Source organism: Conger conger, chromosome 13 (genome assembly GCF_963514075.1).
Source record: "Conger conger chromosome 13, fConCon1.1, whole genome shotgun sequence".
In the NCBI taxonomy this organism is placed as follows: Eukaryota; Metazoa; Chordata; class Actinopteri; order Anguilliformes; family Congridae; genus Conger; species Conger conger.
Genome location: NC_083772.1, coordinates 29,715,131 through 29,734,613, shown reverse-complemented (window position 1 = coordinate 29,734,613; position 19,483 = coordinate 29,715,131). Strand labels below are relative to the sequence as shown.

At 45.5% G+C, this 19,483-nt stretch overlaps 1 protein-coding gene across 8 annotated transcripts in view; it reads left to right on the top strand.

The window, feature by feature from the left end:
- The window catches only part of LOC133108681 (muscleblind-like protein 1), a 61,789-nt gene that overhangs the window by 5,126 nt on the left and 37,180 nt on the right, over positions 1 to 19,483 (top strand). For 6 of the 8 annotated variants that reach the window (XM_061218327.1, XM_061218326.1, XM_061218324.1 and 3 more), the window contains exon 2: positions 6,309 to 7,155. The exons of 1 other annotated variant lie outside the window; for it this stretch is intronic. In XM_061218327.1, the coding sequence (XP_061074311.1) occupies positions 6,982 to 7,155 (174 nt within the window). In that variant the 5' untranslated portion in view covers positions 6,309 to 6,981. The remainder of the gene's footprint in view (positions 1 to 6,308; positions 7,156 to 19,483) is intronic. One more of the 8 variants, XM_061218329.1, reaches the window with a different exon arrangement.

Genomic DNA, 19,483 nt, shown 5'->3' with positions numbered 1-19,483 from the left:
AGCTCAGGACGTATAGAATATCGCCCATATCAGGCAATGCGGTGTAATTTGAGTCTGCGGACCTCCGCTTCCTCTGCTGCAGCTGTGGCGCTTTGAACCGTCCCGTTACACAGCGCATGGCGGCCGGCAGCCTCCCGCCCCGGCCGGCGCATGACTGCAGCGCAAAACTCCTCCAGCGGGAGAGTGACTGGCAGGGTGACAGTTTAAGTCCCCCGCCGGAGAGACTGCTGCCGCTGTGTTTACTTTTACAGTAAAGAATGCACCATTCACGAACGCCTGAACCATTCCACATAAGGACTGTGGCTGTGAATGGATGTCGGGGAGTCAAACGACACCAGTAGTCCTGTTGTTTTGAAAGTCTTGGCATACTGTATTTTACTTGTGTGACGTATTGAAGTGGACGTCTGTTTCCTTTTTTAGCGTGGATGGGGGGGGGGGGGGAGGGGGTTGGTCATATTGTTTTTGTAGTCACTCCTTTTCCCTCCCTCTGTCAAATGTCTGGTTCATTATCGTTCACTCCGGTTTGTTTGTGATCCAAAGGTCAGTTTTATGGCGGCTCACAGGAGCGTGTGCCCCTTCTTCCCGGCTCGAAGTCATTCGAGGTGAAAAGATGGCGTTTTTTTCCCCCACCAGGATTGCTTTCAGATGTGGAGCCTTGCCTTCTGTGGCAGAGAGGGAGAGTGCTGTATAAATACATTTCCATGTGGTTCTGTCTATGTAGCTAGCTGTATGCTGCGGCTACAGAGACCGCCACATGTAAACAACATATGGAGAGTCATGTTTCCATGGCTCACAGCCGTGTGGAATTGTGGGAAACCTGACTGTAGGAGATTTTCCATTTTTATCTACACATAAAGTAACTGAAAAGTTTATATTAAAACTACAGGCCCTTTAAAATGTTATAAAATATTTAAAAGACGGACCCCCTTTAAAGTTCATTGGTCTATACAGTATGTATTCCCCTTGTTTCAGTCTTGGTGGAGTAATCTGTTACTGAGTTTCAGTTTTCCCCTTCTGAAGCTGTGGAAAGTACCACAAATCCTGTCATTATGTCAGAGAAACAGGGCTGGCTATCTTTATGAATAATTAATGAATAATTATCAAAACAAATGTATGCCTTTCTTACACAGAAAAAAATAATCTCAAAACACAAGGTAATTATTTGACTTTTTATGACAACATTCATAACATTCATTTATATAGCTGGGCATTAACTGATGTGATTTAGATTCCGGATAAACCCTGCTTGAGGGTACAACAGTAGTACCATTTAAATATAGAATTTAGACCTTAATCTTTCAGGTTACAAGGCAATGTATAGCTACAACAGTGTTGACAATTAAATGTTGTGTTTGCCTATCCCTGTCATTTTACATTTTACATATTCATATATTAAACAGTACAGTGGTATTTGTATTTCCAATACAAATTACAGTAAACTGAAATATACTGTAAGTATAACATCATAAAAATAACATCAATCAAGAATCTATCAAAATGCAGTAATAGTAGTCAGTCAATTTAATTATTTTATGAGGATAAAGATGACAACTGCCATCCATGGGTAGACATGAGAAAATGGCAGTCACAGGTTGGCACTTCAACTGAACACAAATGGGAATTACTTCTGGGCTTGAGAGAGGATAACAGTGGGGCAAATTGCATGGGTTTAATATAACTACAATTTGAATAGGCTAACTATGTATACCATTATACAGTTATTACAGACACAGTCACAACTTGAGCAGTATTAGGTTATGATAATAAATTTGGCAAGAACAGACAGCTTAATAGAATACCGGTGATGAGAGCAAATGGGGGAGAGGGGATGAATAAAGCCAGGAAATGTAGGGTTGACGATCTCCCGTAAGTGATCTGATACATCCATCCATCCATCCATCCATTATCTTAACCCGCTTATCCTGAATAGGGTCGCAGGGGGGCTGGAGCCTATCCCAGCAATAATTGGGCAAAAGGCAGGAATACACCCTGGACAGGTCGCCAGTCCATCGCAGGGCACACACACTATTCACTCACACCATTCACTCACACACTCATACCTATGGGCAATTTAGACTCTCCAATCAGCCTAACCTGCATGTCTTTGGACTGTGGGAGGAAACCGGAGTACCTGGAGGAACCCCAGACAGACACAGGGAGAACATGCAAACTCCGCACAGAGAGAGCCCGGCCGACGGGGATTCGAACCCAGAACCTCCTTGCTGTGAGGCGGCAGTGCTACCCACTGTGCAGGCCTGAGAAATCAATTTGGAGTATTATCAGTTCTACTGCCAGTTAAAAACAAAACGTTTTCAATGTATGGTTTTTTAAGGCACTTCACATGTAGTTACAATGTCTACAAGGTTTGGTTCAGATACCTCAATTTACACTGTCACTCTACATGGACTTATACATATGGACTCTATATGGACTTATATATTTCCAGTTCTTCTTAAGACACATGCTTCTGATGCCCGAGTATCCAATACACTAAAGCTTATAGCCAAATAGCTGAACATTTATTTTAGGCACGGGTAGTTATGTACGAACGGAAATTGCTAAAATTGCTGTGTCATGTTGTCCTTTATTGAACTAAAATTCCCTTGCATGTAGGCTTAGCCAACAGTCTCTGGGTGAGATTCTTAAGTATTGATTTATCAAATTTATCAATTTATCAAATGTAATTAACAGTGCTACATGCTAATAATAGAACAGCAGTCATCAATCAATACCCCCATCTACATCGTGGAGGTATCTCCAAATTCAAATGACCTGCTCACTGCCGTTCTTAAAAAATGAGGAAGGATAGAGGTGTATTGTATAAAATAATTTGCACTTTTCACTATCGATATCTCAGAGTTTGTTTTGGCCGGTCACGCAAAGAGAATTCCTCAGTTATGCGTTGATCTGTTAAATGAGATAAGGTTGTTTTTCAGTGGAATTCTCCTTTAAGTTCACACCACAAATTCTTTATCATTCTGTTGCAGTTTTGGTATTCAATGGATGAATAACCTTAGAATATAAATTGCGAAACCGAATACAGTTGTGTGAGTTCATACGTAAAAATAAGGTATACTGCCCAGCCCTAGTCAGTCTGTACTGAATGCTGATGAAGTCTTGTTCATTTGTGTCAGTGGTGGGTGTAAATCCCTCCTACACAACAGCACCAGCAGCATGATGGAGAGAGTGGTCGCTGTCTCAGTGTCCCTGAACAGTTTTTCAAGCGTAAAAACCAAAGTAGGCTGCCAGCAAAAACAGGTTTAAGTGGGCAGATTTGCAGATTATCAAATGGATGAAGCTGGGGGCCTGTTGCCTCAGTGACTCTCTGCTTCTGTTTACAGATGGACATCACAAAAGATTTGAGGGGAAGGATGCCAGAAACAGGCAGTCTCTCTCTCCTGGTCCCTGCCGATATGATCTGTCCTGTTGCTTGAAGAGCTATTCACTCCAGGCCTCTGAAGAGCTTATACAGAGCTGCTTTCCCTGGGTTCCTGCAGGGCTAACCTCTCTGGGCTGGTTCACTAGTTTTGATGTGTCTATAGTGCAGGTCCCTCTGGGTTGGTTCACTAGTTTTGATGTGTCTCTATAGTGCAGGTCCCTCTGGGCTGGTTCACTAGTTTTGATGTGTCTCTATAGTGCAGGTCCCTCTGGGCTGGTTCACTAGTTTTGATGTGTCTCTATAGTGCAGGTCCCTCTGGGCTGGTTCACTAGTTTTGATGTGTCTCTATAGTGCAGGTCCCTCTGGGCTGGTTCACTAGTTTTGATGTGTCTCTATAGTGCAGGTCCCTCTGGGCTGGTTTACTAATTGCTCTGGGTTCCTACAAAGCTGGCCTCTGAGCCTTCTCTTCTCTGCAGGGTTGGTTTCTTGTAGACCCTGTTGAGCTGCGTATCCACCGTGTCATTTCAATGTGTATTTAATGCTCGTCTGCGTCTGAAAGGTTGCTCAATTCCTCAGGCATCGTTAGCATTCAGGAAGGGATTTGATGGTATAATAATATCTCAGTGCCTACGGCTATGTGAAATGGTGCTATTTATTATTCATTTGGTGTAAGATGTTTATTGATGACTCTTTTATTTATATATTTTAAAGAGTGGTGGAATTTTCACATTCAGTCCTCTTGGGGTTTAGTCCCTGCTGGTGTTTCCTGTGATGCTGAGCTGTACGTATACGATTCTAGATCTTGGGCTTTGTGTTGTGTTTATTCACACATCCCGTTTAGATCTCCCTCTGAGTTCTGCCTTGCTGAATGTTATGTAACCTGACTGCTGTGGCTATTAACTAATCCTGTCTCAGTCACTGCAGGCTCTATCTGCACAGGGCACAGTGTATCGCAGTGCACCTTTCTGACCCCATCATTCAAATCCCCTTATCGACACTCACAACTGAGCACAGATCACGAGTCTCATAAAATGTGCTCTCATGGAGTTTTTGTTTTGCTACTTCTCATAAAATGGCAATTTGTACATGATAATAAAAAATCTGCTTTGCAGCTGTTAATGCCTAAAAGTTCCCAACAAGTAGCAGCAAGTCAATAAAATAAGATTTTTAATGGGCGTTTTCAGCGCCTATTTCACCAAAGGGCTTAATGTATTTTGGGGGGAGGAAAGATAACTGTGTTGGTAAAGTGATAGAGAAAGGCGGGAGAGGGGTGGTTGGGGCGAGGAGCAGGCTAGGACACGTGAGGAGGCGGGGAAGGGAGCTTGGCCAAGGCGTCGTCCCGCCTAACAGGGACCGGAGCCACCCATGAGTTCATCGCTCGAATCCGCCGGCCGCCCCACTCCACTCCGAGCCGCTCCGATCCGGTTCGGCAGTGTTTGGGAATATGGAGCCGTGGTGCATGGTGTCTCTGTAGTGACGGTTGAGAGGGGGAAGTCTTGTAGCTACGCTGCCAGTCACAGCCATGTAGAGAGGGCGTTTCCTCCTCTGAGGTACGCAGAGGAGGAAACGTAAAAAGGGGACGGCATGGATTTGGGGAAATGAGCTGAGCCCCCTGCCCCATCTTTAATGTGGCAGTTCTGTCATCCTGTTTGACCCAGTTGCTCTTCCTCATCAGCCAACAGAGACTGTTGCCCTAATTGCTTACTTGTCTCAACCCTCTTTTTTTTTGTTCTGCATGAGTGCCATTTCATTGTATTTAATGTAGCTATATGCTGTATTATTTTAAGCGTGACAACATCAGTACAAAGTTAAAACTGACGTGTTTTGTTTTTATTATTAGAAAATGATTAGAAATGCAAGGGTAATCCTACCATATTTGAGCAAATTCGGTAATAAGGGCATTGGCGATGGGTGTCCCCTTTTAAACTGGCACACTTGTTAATCACGGGAAACAAGCAGAAACGGTTTCAGCAGCCCTGCAGGAGGAGAAAAGAGGTCACTATGAAGGGGACCACAGCGCGTATTGGTCAGGCCGCAACATATTGACAGTGTCTGTTGGCTCAAGGGAATGTGTTGGTCATTGGTCTCTCACTCTCTGAGCTGGTGTTTCTGGTGAGAGTCTGTAGAGCTGGGGAGGGGTGAGCAGGAAGTGGATGTGTGGGTGTCAGGAGAGCGTACCATTCTCTCACACCCTGCTGCATGGTGGAGAGTGAAAGAGAAACAGAGAGAGAGAGAGGGAGAGAGAGGAGGGTGCAGGGAGGGAGGGAGGTGTAAAGTGTGAGAAATAAGATGACGGATCTTTACATCCTTTCCTTTTCTCTTTTTTATTAAGTTTTTCTCTCCCCCTCACACACTCCTTTCCTCCCTGGAGAAAACGTCCTAGTGTTGAAGATAGATGTGTAAGTGTGTGAGTGTCCATGCACGCCTGTGTATATATGGGCCCATGATACTGTAGGGGAAACTAGACCAGTTGTCATCCACATGCAAGTCAGAGTCTCTTGAGGTGTCTATCTCTCTCTCTTTCTCTCGCAGTTGTTCTTTCTCGGTCTATTCGTTGGATAGAAATGGCCGTCAGACAGGGCAACCTTGCTTATGCCCCACCTCCTCTCACCTGGCTCTCAGCCCAGAACGCTGCTGCAGCACTGTGTGCTCTGATTGGTCCACTCCCAGCTACATACTGCATTAGAGTGTTGGTCCAAGCATCCACCCACCCTGTCTCTCTCTCTGTTTAAATAAATTAACCATGGCTGGCTGGGATGTGCTTAACTCTAAGTGATAATGGTGCTTTGATTTGATTTCACACTTGAGAGCAGAAACTGTGAGGCTGGGGGGTGTTGTTTGTGTACCCGTGTGTGTGTGTGTGTGTGTGTGTATTGTCGGGGGGTAAGGCCTCTTCTTACAGACTGCTAACTGTCTCTCTCCTCTACAGGTTGGTACTAAAAGAAGTGCCTTTCCTGACGTCTGCTGCTGCTTGGATCCGCTTCTAGAACAGTCTCTGCTTCTTGCCTTGCTTGCTGCCGACGCCACTGCGAGGACGGCCTTCTCTGCTCACCTGAACCCTCATCGCCTCCGCAGCCACCTTCATCCCCCCCCCCCCTGCTGCTTCAGCAGACACAGTGCTCACAGTCTGTCTCCCTCCCTCCCCCGAAACCTGAGACCTAACACCGCCGCACAGAGGCGTTTTTTGGATGGTCAATTGTTGATTGTCACTGTGTACAGACGCGTATCTATCTCCCCGTGCCGGGGCCGTCGATAATGAGCCGCGCCATCGCTCCTGTGCGACGCTTCAGTTGAGGGGCGGTTCGGCCTGCACGGCTCAGCGCGGGCGCGGTCACAGACACACCTATCAGCCCCCCCACGCTCACTCTGGAGATGGGCCACTGATCGCAGGCGTGTCCCAGGCCCCTCAGTCTCTTTGTCCTCCCCCCTAACTCTGCCCCACTGCACCCGCTCCGGACAGCTACCCTACTTTTTGTATCGCTATATTTGCAGTATTTTTAAGTGCCGTTTTCAAGTTCATTTTTTGGGAAAAGAAAGACGACAGGAGACACACACACCGTAGATTTCTCTCACCTGGATTTCTTTCGCTCTCGGTCATTGCCATGGCAGTGAACGTCACGCCCATCCGGGACACCAAGTGGCTGACTCTGGAGGTCTGCAGGGAGTTCCAGAGGGGCACCTGCTCGAGGCCGGACAGTGAATGTAAATTTGCACACCCTGCTAAGAGCTGTCAGGTGGAGAACGGGAGGGTCATCGCCTGCTTCGACTCCCTAAAAGTGAGTAATACTTCCCTCTCCAGCTGCATCTCTGGGGCCCGCTGCCATCCTCAGCCCATCTCAGACCCTTTATGTAGATGACAAGCTGTAGCTTGAGCAGATGTTAACAGTGTTTGGAAGCTTGTGATATATTCAGACTCACCCTGATGACATACAGGTGGAATCTACAGTAAGCTAGTGAGAGGAAATATTCAGTTTACACTCATGGAAGTGTTGGAAACAGTAAACTCAGAGAATAAGGGAACGATGAGAATACACTTTGCATGAAGCGCTGTGGTGCGATACAGAAGATAAAGTGGTTGGAAAGGTATTGAGGGGTGGAAAGAGTTAAGCTTTGAGTGATTATATAAAAGTGTGTGTCACAGTTTCCAAAAGCCTGTTCTGCAGCGCAGTGCTAAAGAGTCCAGGAGCACTGCTACCACACTGGCTCAGCAGGGAAGAGGTCAGTGAGGAAATGAGTGTGTGTGTGTGTGGGTGTGTGTGTGTGTGTGTCTGTGTGCGTTTGTATGAGCGTGTGTGTGTGAGTGTGTGTGTGCATGTGTGTGTGTGTGTGTGTGTGTGTGTGTGAGAGTGTGTGTGTGCGTGTGTTCTTGTGTGATTGTGAGAGTGTGTGTGTGCATGTGTGTATGTGTGTGTGCTTGTGTATGTGCGTGTGTGTGTGCATGTGTGATTGTGAGTGTGAGTGTGTGTGTGCGTGTGTGTGTGTGCATGTGCATGTGTGATTGTGAGTGTGTGTGTGTGTGTGCATGTGTTTGTGTCCGGGTGTTTGCTGCATTAGAGGGAAAGAGACCAGACAAAGCTATCGATGACCTTTTGCACGAACAATGACCAGGCAGACACACACATTCACACACACACAACCCTTGCGTAATTTGTGCGCTCATTTGTAATTCTGTCCTTCCGTCATTACCATTGTCAGTGGTGATGGTGAGCAGGCTTGCCCCGCCCCTCTCTGGCCCACTCAGAGACACAGCTCTCTAATTTTCTGTCTCCGAAGTGGTGCAGGGAAGGCAGTGTGTCCAAAGTCCACTGCGCCATTTTGGCTCTGACACACGCAGCGTGGCATAGGCCGAACGCTCCGAGTTTCTGGGGGTTTCCCGGGGGTTCTGATCTGCCGTTTGGCCGACTGGCCTGGAAACCTGCGTTCTGGGCACACGGCTGGGGATAAATATGGGCCAAGTGTGAAGCCAATGGGACGTTTCTTCCCTGGCCGGAGCAGACCCCTGCCCGGCGGGGGGAGGCTGGGGGCTGGCTTCGTGGCTGAGCTGTGTGTAATCGTTTGCTAAAAGGCCAGGGCTTTGCAGCGGGGATGAAGAGCGCACTGTTATACAGACGGTCAGGGAGCCAGGCCTGCAGGCCCGGTTCCTGCAGTGCCAGAGATTTCTTCACCGCTGTGACAGAATGATAGATCTGCTTTTATCTGCGGATGAATTAATAATGCTGGAGGGAGAGGGAGAGAGAGAGGAGGAGGGAGAAAGGGAGGGTGGTGAATGAGGCAAGGCACTCCAGGAAGATTGGTTACAAATAGCTAAAATTGACATGGTCCTCCCTTCTAAACGAACCCCCAGTGACCGGAGAATGCTGCCTACCAAGGGGTCTCCATGACGAAGCTTAAAATGATGTGACTTTCTGTCACCATTTCTCTCCACTGGTAATAAGACAGATATCCTGAGGCCCAACAAGCTGGGGACAGGAAACAGGAAATAAAACAGGAAGTGATGCGTACAGCAAGGCACAAAGGCACAAAGCCACAATGGCACTGTTATTTGTATTCACCTCGTGAGTATAAAGGTTAAAATGTGAGTTGATGGAGACATCATTGTCCTTCCAAGCTGTCTTTTCTCCTTCCAGCTGTAATGATGAAATGTGAGATTTCAAGGTCAGCACAGCTCCCTGTGCGACAGTGAGGATACGGAGCAGGGGTTGGGGGATGTGGGGGCGGTGAGCACGTGTAGATACTCTGCACAGGGGGGGGGGGATGGAAGGTGGCTGGAAGAGCGCGTACTGTACATTCTATCTTGACCATCACCTCTTTAAATCAATACAAAATTCTCCGGAGAGTTAGATTACAAGGTCTGTACATAAGAAAGGGAGTCAGTGTGTGAGGCCGAAGATGCATGAGAGATGATGTGGTTCATCTCCTCAGAGCGCTGGTCCACACTCTGTGGGAACCTGCTCTGGGAAACGTGGCCCGCTTTCTCGGGGTATAATTAGCACCCCTGTCACACGCAAGGGACCATGGGAAACTCAAATGTGCGAACAGGGCTGAGAAGTATTGTCAGTTTTTGTGTCTTTTGTGTCAAATTCATTACATCATCTATGCTGGCAGTTATATATGGAATGTTCTGGTATGTCAGAAGAGGAAACATTGGTTCTTTTTAGGGAGTAAAATATTTGAGTCTATTCCTTTTTCCATGTTTTTGCCATGAAATTGAAATCATTAATACAAAATAAACTGAAAACAAGTTGGTTTCTCTATGTCGGGAAGTACAATAAAGGCTGAATCACTGTGTAATGGGAACCGTGTGGTGCCAATCATGCTGTTTCAGATACTGCAGATAACTGTAACCCCCCCCACACACACAAACACACACATACACAGACACACACACACACATACACACAGACACACACACACATAAACACACACATACACAGACACACACACATAAACACACACATACACAGACACACACATACACACACACACACACAGACACACACACATAAACACACACATACACATACACACACACACACATTCACACACACAAATACACACATACACACACGCATACATACACACTCACACGTGCACTCACACACGCCGTGGCACAAATCCCGATGCAGAGAAGAGAGGCATGAGGGTGTTTTGAGCAGAGGAAACAGTTATCGTTTGGTAGTTTATGAACACAGGTTTGGGAGAATGGAAGAGACTAGAGAGAAGGCCATTACCTTGTAAATGTGAAGTAGAGTGTCGATAGAGAAGACACATTGACTGCTAAGCCAGTAGAGATATCCCAGCATGGCAGTAGTCCAGGTGAGGAGGTAGTATGGCAGTTATCGGGTGAAGTGCTTTTGGCTCATAAGTTGGGTGGTCTGGGTGGTTACATTTATTGATGAATTTTAATTTCATTTTAATTGAATTGTCAACACTCACCTATCAGCAAGAAGAAAATGATAATCGCCACAATGTCAAGAAGACTATATCAAATATTGATCAACCAATATATACATATTAAACATGCTAAAGATACAGCTACTTCTTTACCATTTAGCTAGCTGGCTAGCTGGCTACAACTATTTGCTAGTCTAAGAAGAATGTATTCATGACACCACATTCATGACACCACATATTCAAGCTCCACATATTTAGATAGACACCAAACATTGCTGCGCTAAACATCCAACCCCCTCAGCTCTGGTCAATGTGGTTTAGATAAGATATTCCTTCTATGATATTCCACTTCACTTGACTGTGTCTGTAAGAGGACTGTAAGAGGAAGTGTGACAAGGAACTCCCATGGTGCACTATTTCAAGTATTTCCTGTCTTTTTCCTGTAATCTCGTGTAATTTTGATCAACTGCTCTCCTAAAAATAAGACAAATAAAAAGCATGCTAAAGGTTGCCCAGGGTCATGAAAGTGAGACAACATCAGCTCTCTGACCGTGACATCAATCAGTAAATCATTTACAGTAAATCACTCTGTCAGTGTATTTTTAAACAAGGTAGGATTCAAGCTTCAAATGTAACATGCAGCTAGGATACTAGAAAGAGAGCGAGAGAGAGAGAGAGAGATCACAGAAAAACACAGGCAATATGTAGCCTGACTAAAAGCTGCCTAATACAGCATTTGGATTTTAAAGCTTCAGTGAGAGACCTTGTGCTTGAGAATGTTTTATATTACACTTCAGTCATTTAGAAAATTCTATTAAGTCTCACAGTTTTGTATATTTGAAGCATTTGTATTAAAGTCTCCCTCATTTTCAACAAGAAGCTTTTACAGTGTGACGATAACCTCAACGCTTGCGTGACTCAAACTGGGAAAAGCCGGTAGAGACCTGACTGCTACATTTTCCCTCTTTATCTCCCAGATTGAGTTAAGACGGTAAAATGAGAAAAGTGCAGCGGAAAGGAAAGAATTTGTCTTCTAAAGAAATATCCGCGAGAAGTATTATGTATAATATCTTTAAGACATGTCGAAAAAATTGCTTTCGGTAATTTGGATTGAAGATGTAATGAAAGGTTGTTTTCTCTTCAAATGAATGAAAAGAGACACACAGATAGGGAGACAGAGAAAGGACATGCAGTGCATTAATTCAGTGTGCGACCCACATCTCTCTTCTTCTCTCTCTCTGTCTCTCTTTCTCTCTCTCTCTCTCTCTCTCTCTCTGTCTCTCCATTCGTGTCTCTGACAGAGGACAGAATCTGTACCCAGGTGAGGCGCTGCAAAGGGAGGGGAGGAGGTGTTTAATAATAATAAGACCCCCCCTCCCCCAGAGAACTACAGAAAATACTCAATTGCTGGTTCAGATGGTGGGCTGTAAGTGGCTCTTAAAAAAGAACATTCAGCCATTAACTATCGCCCGTACCTGATGGTGAGCCAGCAGCGCTGACCTGGGGCCAGAGAACAGTGCTTTCTAAAAGTCACTGAAGGAGGGCATGCGTTTCAGAGTCTCCTCAGGTGCAGCTAATGTAAGCTAAATGAAATTGTTTATGTCGGGCGCATTTATAATGCCCTGCAATGAGCTGAGCTGTGGAGAGCAGCGATGGTGAGACAGAGGGCGGTTGGAAGCGAATGATGAAGGGGAGGTTGTGGAGGTATGCTTGGGGGGAATGGAGGAGTTTGGAAAGAGGAGTTTGAAGAGGACTGAGCAGACCAGATGTGTGGAGCGGGGGATGGAGAGAGAGAGGGAGAGAGCCTACAGGGAGTGGGATGGTGAACTGGGAGGGAGAAAGTAAGAGAAAGTGAGAGAAACCCATGATGCTATCACTATAAAAGAGATAATGACTTAATGACATGTTGTCATCTGAACAACGTTTCTTTCATTAGGGTGGGCTCGACGTATATTATAGCATCGTCTTGTAAATGTGGGTTATAGGATCTCTCTTAGGATAGGAGGGCTTGCTCTAGTTCCTGGGCCTGGGTGGGTTTAGCACAGATATCTCACTGTGAGTTAAACAACAGGAAGAAAAGCAGTGTGTGTGTGTGTGTGTGAGTGTGTGTGTGAGAGAGTGTGTGTGTGTGTGTGTGTGTGTGTGTGTGAGTGTGTGTGTGTGTGTGTGAGACTGTGTGAGCGTGTGTGTGTGTGTGTGTGAGTGTGTGTGTGTGTGTGTGTGTGTGTGTGTGTGCAGGTGTGTGTGTGTGTGTGTGTGTGTGTGTGAGCGTGTGTGTGTGTGTGTGAGTGTGTGTGTGTGTGTGTGCGTGCGTGTGTGTGCAGGTGTGTGTCACAGAATTAAATACTGATCATATCAAATGAAATATGAAACAAGACGTAGCATTCTGCATGTAAATGTTCTCTGTGGCTAAATCAACTATTGATTGGTGAGTTTCCTGTGAGAAACCCATGCAAACCAAATTATCAGACAAGCTATATTTGCAGCTTGTTTGAGTGTAGCATGTATTTCATTTTCAACACATGCAGAAGAAACAGTTTGAGGAGGGTGGAAGTCTGTGGCTGCAAATGTGCAAAACCCTGTACTGTTTTGGCAGGACCACTGGGTTCTGTTGAGGTGCTTCATGGGTTTAAAGAAATGAGTCACAGCCACTGAAGGATAACCTAACAAAAGACCCCATTCAATCATTCATCATGGAAAAAACTAGGTTTTACACTTCAAGCTGTAATTAAATCAACAAACTCCATGTTCCCTTCTCCTAGGGAGAGATTTGTATGTGTGTGGGTATGCATGTGTGCGGGTGTGTGTGTGTATGTACGTACGTGTGTGTGTGTGCGCGCGTGTGTGAGTGTATGTGTGTATAGTATTGGTACACTCAGCCCCACAGTCATTTGACAAACATTAATTAGCAGAAGCCACACTCCTTCATGGCACATTGCTTTCATGAAATATTGATCCATTATAACACCAATGCCATATGCTGTAATATGTGTGAGTGCGTGTTTCCTTCATTTATAATAACTGAAAAAGGCTCATTATTATGCAGCTTTCAGATTGTGTTTAATGCTGAGTCACAGAGATTTATCACTGACTTTTTCTTTCAGACCCTTAATAGGAGAGGGGGACAAAGAGTTACCATATTGCAGTGGCCTAGTACAGTTCAACTAGCGCTCAAAGCCATCAGGATTCTATACTTTATTCAGTAACCTGGAACTTCTTCATTTTATCCAGTCCTAGAGTGATCCAGGGTCCTAAACTCTTCCCAGGTTTCTTAGAATTGCTCACCGTTCTGGAATGTTCTGTGGAGTTTAAATGCCCCTGAAGCAATAGACCCAACAGGGAGCAGTGTCCTCAACTTTCCCCCTCATCACCTCAACACCCTGCCATCTTGTCCTCTATCACTTTGCTAGACTGTCCTTATGACTGTGACAATGTCATATTTCCCCTCCGCCCATTCTGACGCTCTGTCTGCCCATGTCCCTCTCTGGCAGTACACATTTCAAATAGCATGAAAAAAGAAAAACGTATCTCTTCTGTTAGCTCTGATATATTTAATTTTTCTGTTTCAGTAAGACGGCATCGCATTTCGATCACCAAGTTGTAACCAAATTCTGTGTTGAACACACTTTATTCAAATGAAGTCAAGTTGCGACTCCATTGATGTTTATTTCACACTTCTGCCTTGCGCAGTGCACATTGTTATTAACTGGGCTGTTGCATGGAGAGGCTGTGTGTAAACAGAGTTTGGGAGCGTATGCTTGGTCTGTTTCTGGGGATATTACTGCAATATTGGACACAGTATGGTTCCCAAGCTGTGCCCTGATGAAAGATAAAGTGAGGGAGTGAGGCTAGAGTCGATGAAAGAGAGGAAATAAAAATGTGAAAGGGCATCTGAAAGCGTGTAGACAGGGAAAGGGTGAGAAAGAGGGGGTGAGCGAATGAGGACAGGAGGGGATGTAGCAGCTCATTAAAGAGAGCTACTTGTAGCAGGGTGTAACACGGTGTAGACACAAAACAGAGGCGCAGGGTGTAATGGTGTAGACACAAAATAGAGACACAGGGTGTAGCAGGGTGTAGACAGGAAACAGAGGTGCAGGGTGTAGACAGGAAACAGAGGTGCAGGGTGTAGACAGGAAGCAGAGGCGCAGGGTGCAGACAGGAAACAGAGGCACAGGGTGTAGACAGGAAACAGTGGCGCAGGGCGTAGACAAGAAACAGAGGCGCAGGGTGTAGCAGGATGTAGACACAAAACAGAGGCGCAGGGTATAGACAGGAAACAGGCACAGGGTGTAGCAGGGTGTAGACAGGAAAGAGAGGCGCAGGGTGTAGCAGGGTGTAGACAGGAAAGAGAGGCGCAGGGTGTAGACAGGAAACAGAGGCACAGGGTGTAGAAGGGGGTAGACAGGAAACAGAGGTGCAGGGTGTAGCAGGGTGTAGACAGGAAAGAGAGGCGCAGGGTGTAGCAGGGTGTAGATAGGAAAGAGAGGCGCAGGGTATAGACAGGAAACAGAGGCACAGGGTGTAGAAGGGGGTAGACAGGAAACAGAGGTGCAGGGTGTAGCAGGGTGTAGACAGGACACAGAGGCGCAGGGTGTAGAAGGGGGTAGACAGGAAACAGAGGCAGGCGGAGACTGAAAGGGCCGGGCTGAGTGCTGATCAGACTCAGGCGATGCTGTGCTGCCTCAGGCCCGGCACACTGCTCCCCACTCACAGCCCGTCCGCGGGGGGACAGTGACCGCTCTAATGTGACTGAGAACAGACTGACAAGTTCACATGTAGTTCATTATGGATCCACTGCCAGTGTTGTGAAATGACCAGATCTGGCAGCAGAGCACTACCTAGAGAGACCAGACCTCTCTCTCATTCACACACTCTGTCTCTCCTAAAAATAATAGTAACCTGAATGTGGCTGAATGCGAATATGGAAACAAATGTCCAAAAAAGTTTATTTGTTTTGTTTTGTTTTGAAAAGGTAACTTTTATGATACGGTAAAATGCTTTAAATTAAACTGCAAGGATATAGGGCCTCAAATTTGTAGTTACAATAAATAACAAAAAAACAACACACAGGCTATAATCTTTGGCTAATTTCACTTTTACATAACGCAGCAGACTGGCAATGCATATGTAACTGGGTAAAACCTTCATAGAAAAATATACTTTGACCTCATTAAGATGGACTACAAGAAATCCTTATAAAATGATATATCAACATTACCGCAGTAAAAGCAGAATGTACACTTAACATAGATCTGTGCGAGTTGTGACTCACATGCACACATTTTGGCTAGCTTTTGCCAAATTAAATGACAAAATAGCCAAAACAAATATTTTAACATTATTCAACAGTAGAAAGCTAGGAAACACACCACACAGGTAACAGCAATGGCATTGGACAAGCTTCAAAGGTGTAAGAGCCAAGCTGCCAGCTGTGCTGAATTTAAAACAAAGCTTGGCCCCAGCTTGCCATTTCATTGGCCAGGCTTAGCCCCAGCTTGCCCTCTCATTGGTCAGGACATCAGCCTCTCAGTATAAACTCCTGGTCATCAATTAGGTGACCCCATGTTCCATCAACACCTAAAATAAGAATGCAAGGAGAGACACCAATTAAGGGGTGATTAAGGAAAGTCATGATTCATGGGAGAATGCAAAATAATCTTATTACAGCGAGCTGGTATGATTGGCGCTAGGAATACCAAGTTGCATGACAGTGCAGAAGGGTTTCTTTCCTTTTTGGTTTGCTTTAGGCACTGTCGTCCATTACGAATGTGTTTATGTCGGTGTGGTCGAGGTAATGTCTGTAATTACCCTTGGTGTGTGTGTGTGTGAGTCTGTGTGTGTGAATGTGTGTTTGTGTGTGCATGTGTGTGTGTATGTGTGTGTGTTACCTGCAGCTGGCGGCATTGGTACAGTGTTTCTTTGTTCCCCCGTCCCGCGAGAGCAGGGCTGAATAAGGCCACAGTTTCTGGATCAGTGTCTGGACCTGCCACCCCGACCTCAGCTCTCTCAGCTCAACCCCACCAAATGAGCTCCACTCTTAACACACACGCACACTCACACACACACACTCACAGGGACAAGCACACACACATGGAAACACGCACACGCATACACACACACCTATTCACATAACACACACACACACATACCCATTTACCCACTCACCCACATAAACACATGCACACACACCCATACACACACACGCACACACCCTCTCTGGTGGGAATGGGAATGGGAGGGGTCCTAGCCACATTTTTTGCCTTAATTGTGGCATGCATCATTTAGACAGGCTCATGTTGTGGAGACGTTGTTGTCTATTCAAACTTAAAAAAACGGAATAACTGCCTTGGGTTGTCATTGTTATTTTGAGGCAGCTGCATGAATCAGAAATCCAGAAATATCTTTTTCATAAGAGCGAGAGAGAAGAAAGGATAAACATTTTTTGGTTTAAATGGAAATGGAGTCAAGGCAGCTCTTATGAAAACAGATCATCTTTGTAAGATGATGTCTTCATGGGATTCATACTTTATTTGGCTATGCAGGGACATTCATTGCTGTACAGTAGAGTCACAGAGCTGACGTGGACATATAGTGTACATGGATCAGCTCAGATGCTTTTGAGCTTAGGAGATATTTGGAATGAAGAACAGTTCTCAGACGGTAACATGCAATATTGCCAAAGAAGGACATTGAAGATTCAATGTCATTCATCTTATTACTATGCTGTAACTGTATGTATGTGTTTCTGTGTGTTTATGTATGGCTGTTAATCCATATATTCAATTACAGATTACATATTTTAATATGTACACAATACGATTCATATTCTTCTTTAGTTCTTTTTTTTTTTTTTTAGCAGTGAGATGTGTTGTTAACACCATTAATTGTTTTGTCACGTAAAAGACAATATTATTTTAACACACTTTCCAGGGTGCTTCTGATTTTGTGCCAAGACAATCAAAAGAGGGGCTTGCATGATTATAAAAAGCTTTTTACCTAATTTAAAAGTCATGGCAATCACAAAAACCTGTGACATTTGAGAAAAGGCTTCCTGCCAATTCTGAAAATGTCTGCGTCATGAACAGGGCCCTGGTGTTGAGGCATAGTGCATCGTGCATGTTCTAGTGCGTGGATGCTCCCCAGGGCCCAGGACTGAAGCCTAGCCGTGCCACTGCGTGGTCGGCAGCCCTGCAGGGAGGCACATAACTGATAGTGGCCCATGGTTAGGGAGGGTTCAGTCGACCGAAGTGTGTGTGTCACCCACCCTGGGCACCTGCGTGTGAAGCTCATATCTGTGCAGAACTCTGCGGTGGTGCTGGCATCACATCACTTGCTTCCGAGGGGAGTACGTGCTTGTCCGCATTCGCTTCTGGAGGTTCCAGTATTGAACGCTGATACTGTATACACGACTGGGCATTGCAAACAGGGGAGTCGACAAGAAAAAGGGCCCTAGCAGTCATTAACAGATTCCTTTCTATTTTAAATCCATACCGATCCTAAAAAGACCTGCCAATCGCGAAACGACTTGGGCGAATCGCTAAACGGCCTGCGCTAATCACAAAAAGGCTCCGGCGAAGCATCTCGCTGCTCAAACATGCCGACGCTGCAGGGTCTGAGAGCCGCTGAAATGATCGGGGCAGAGCCCGTGCCTACGCATGGCGACAAAGAGTGCCGGCTCCATGCTCCATCGATTAGCAAACGGTGGGTGCTGAGTGGCCAGACCTGGCCGAGGGCCAGAGATGGTGAATCTGCGTTTCCACCTGAAGGGGAGCGGGCATAGGGTGCAATGGGAGTGGAACAGGGACACATAAGTATGAACCGCTCTCTGTAACTATAACAATATGGTTGAAATGCTCTCTAATGCTTTGCCACTGAAGATTTTATGTAGATATTTACTGTTATGCTGTTACAGAAAGCATGCTCGACATTATTTTGCGGAAGACTTTAATGTGATTACACTTGTAACATCTGCTGAGGGCGTCTGCTCCAGTGGGAAATGTTTGGCTACAGTGTGGTAGTCACAGGGACAGATGTGTTCCTCCCTCACCCCGCACGAGCCCCCCCTGATGCTGTCTACGCTCTAATGGGTGAGTGTTAATTTATGCCGATCGATGGGCGGTCCAGACAAGGCCATGCCCCGGGGCATTGTGGGAAAAGCAGCAGCAGGTAGCACGGTGTGGCCGGGGGTAAAAATACACAGTTTTATCAGTGACCCCGACCTCCAGCTGTCATCACATGGTCGCCTCGCTTATTTGCTCTGCTCGACAAATTTAAGTCGCTTAAGGTTACGCACACCTTTCACTTGGTTGTCAGTGGGACTGCTTTAGCACAGGGATAGCTTTCTTTGTATCAGTCATCTGCATATGTCCGTCTCTCAGCCTTCAGTCAGAGGTCAGAGGTCAAAGGAAGTGTGCTGTGTGCAGGAGAGCAGAAGGGAAACTGCTTTGAAGGTGATGACAAGGACCTGTAATTAATTTACTGTCCTTACTTTTTCTCTCCCTCTCTCACTTTCTATCTTTTTTTCTTCTTTGTCATCTTTCTCCTTGTCATTTAGTGCGCTATTTTAATGGAGTGCACATCCATTGTGTTTGGCTAATGGAAAAATCAAAACCAAGAAACTTACTAGCTGTTTACGTAATGTGCTTGGCATAAATGAGTCATCAAATAATTTGCTCCCCTCTTATTTTTCGCTTTTCTCTTCCTCACAGAAAACTTTTCATTTCTTTAGGAATAGAGAATTAAAATGCTTCCAGTTGTTTCTCACACCGCTTTGTCCCTCTGCTCTGTCTCTATATCTTACTCAATGGTGTTTTGGCACCAAGCTAGTCAAGCCAAGTTTGACACAGTGATGAAATCCTTATAACACCATCACTAGCTGCCCACATGCTAAATAGGGTTACAAGAAAGTAGCCTACCCAGGGAGCACAGATGGGCCTTGCATTTTAAATAAAAGCCGTTCACATGTAAATTTGGGAGGAACATGAAATGAAAAAGTGGTTCACAGTTTGGCTTGATCATTGTCAATTCAGTATTTGATCACACAAGGTAATCAGGGGAGCTGGCTTAACTATCAGCTCATCAAGTTAGCTGGTATAATTACCTGTATATATTGTGGGGAAATTGGTCTACAACTGCACTATGCGGTGAGGAAAAGGTGGATTAAACGTAGACAATTAAAACAGACGGTCATTTCAGAAGGCTATGCTTTGT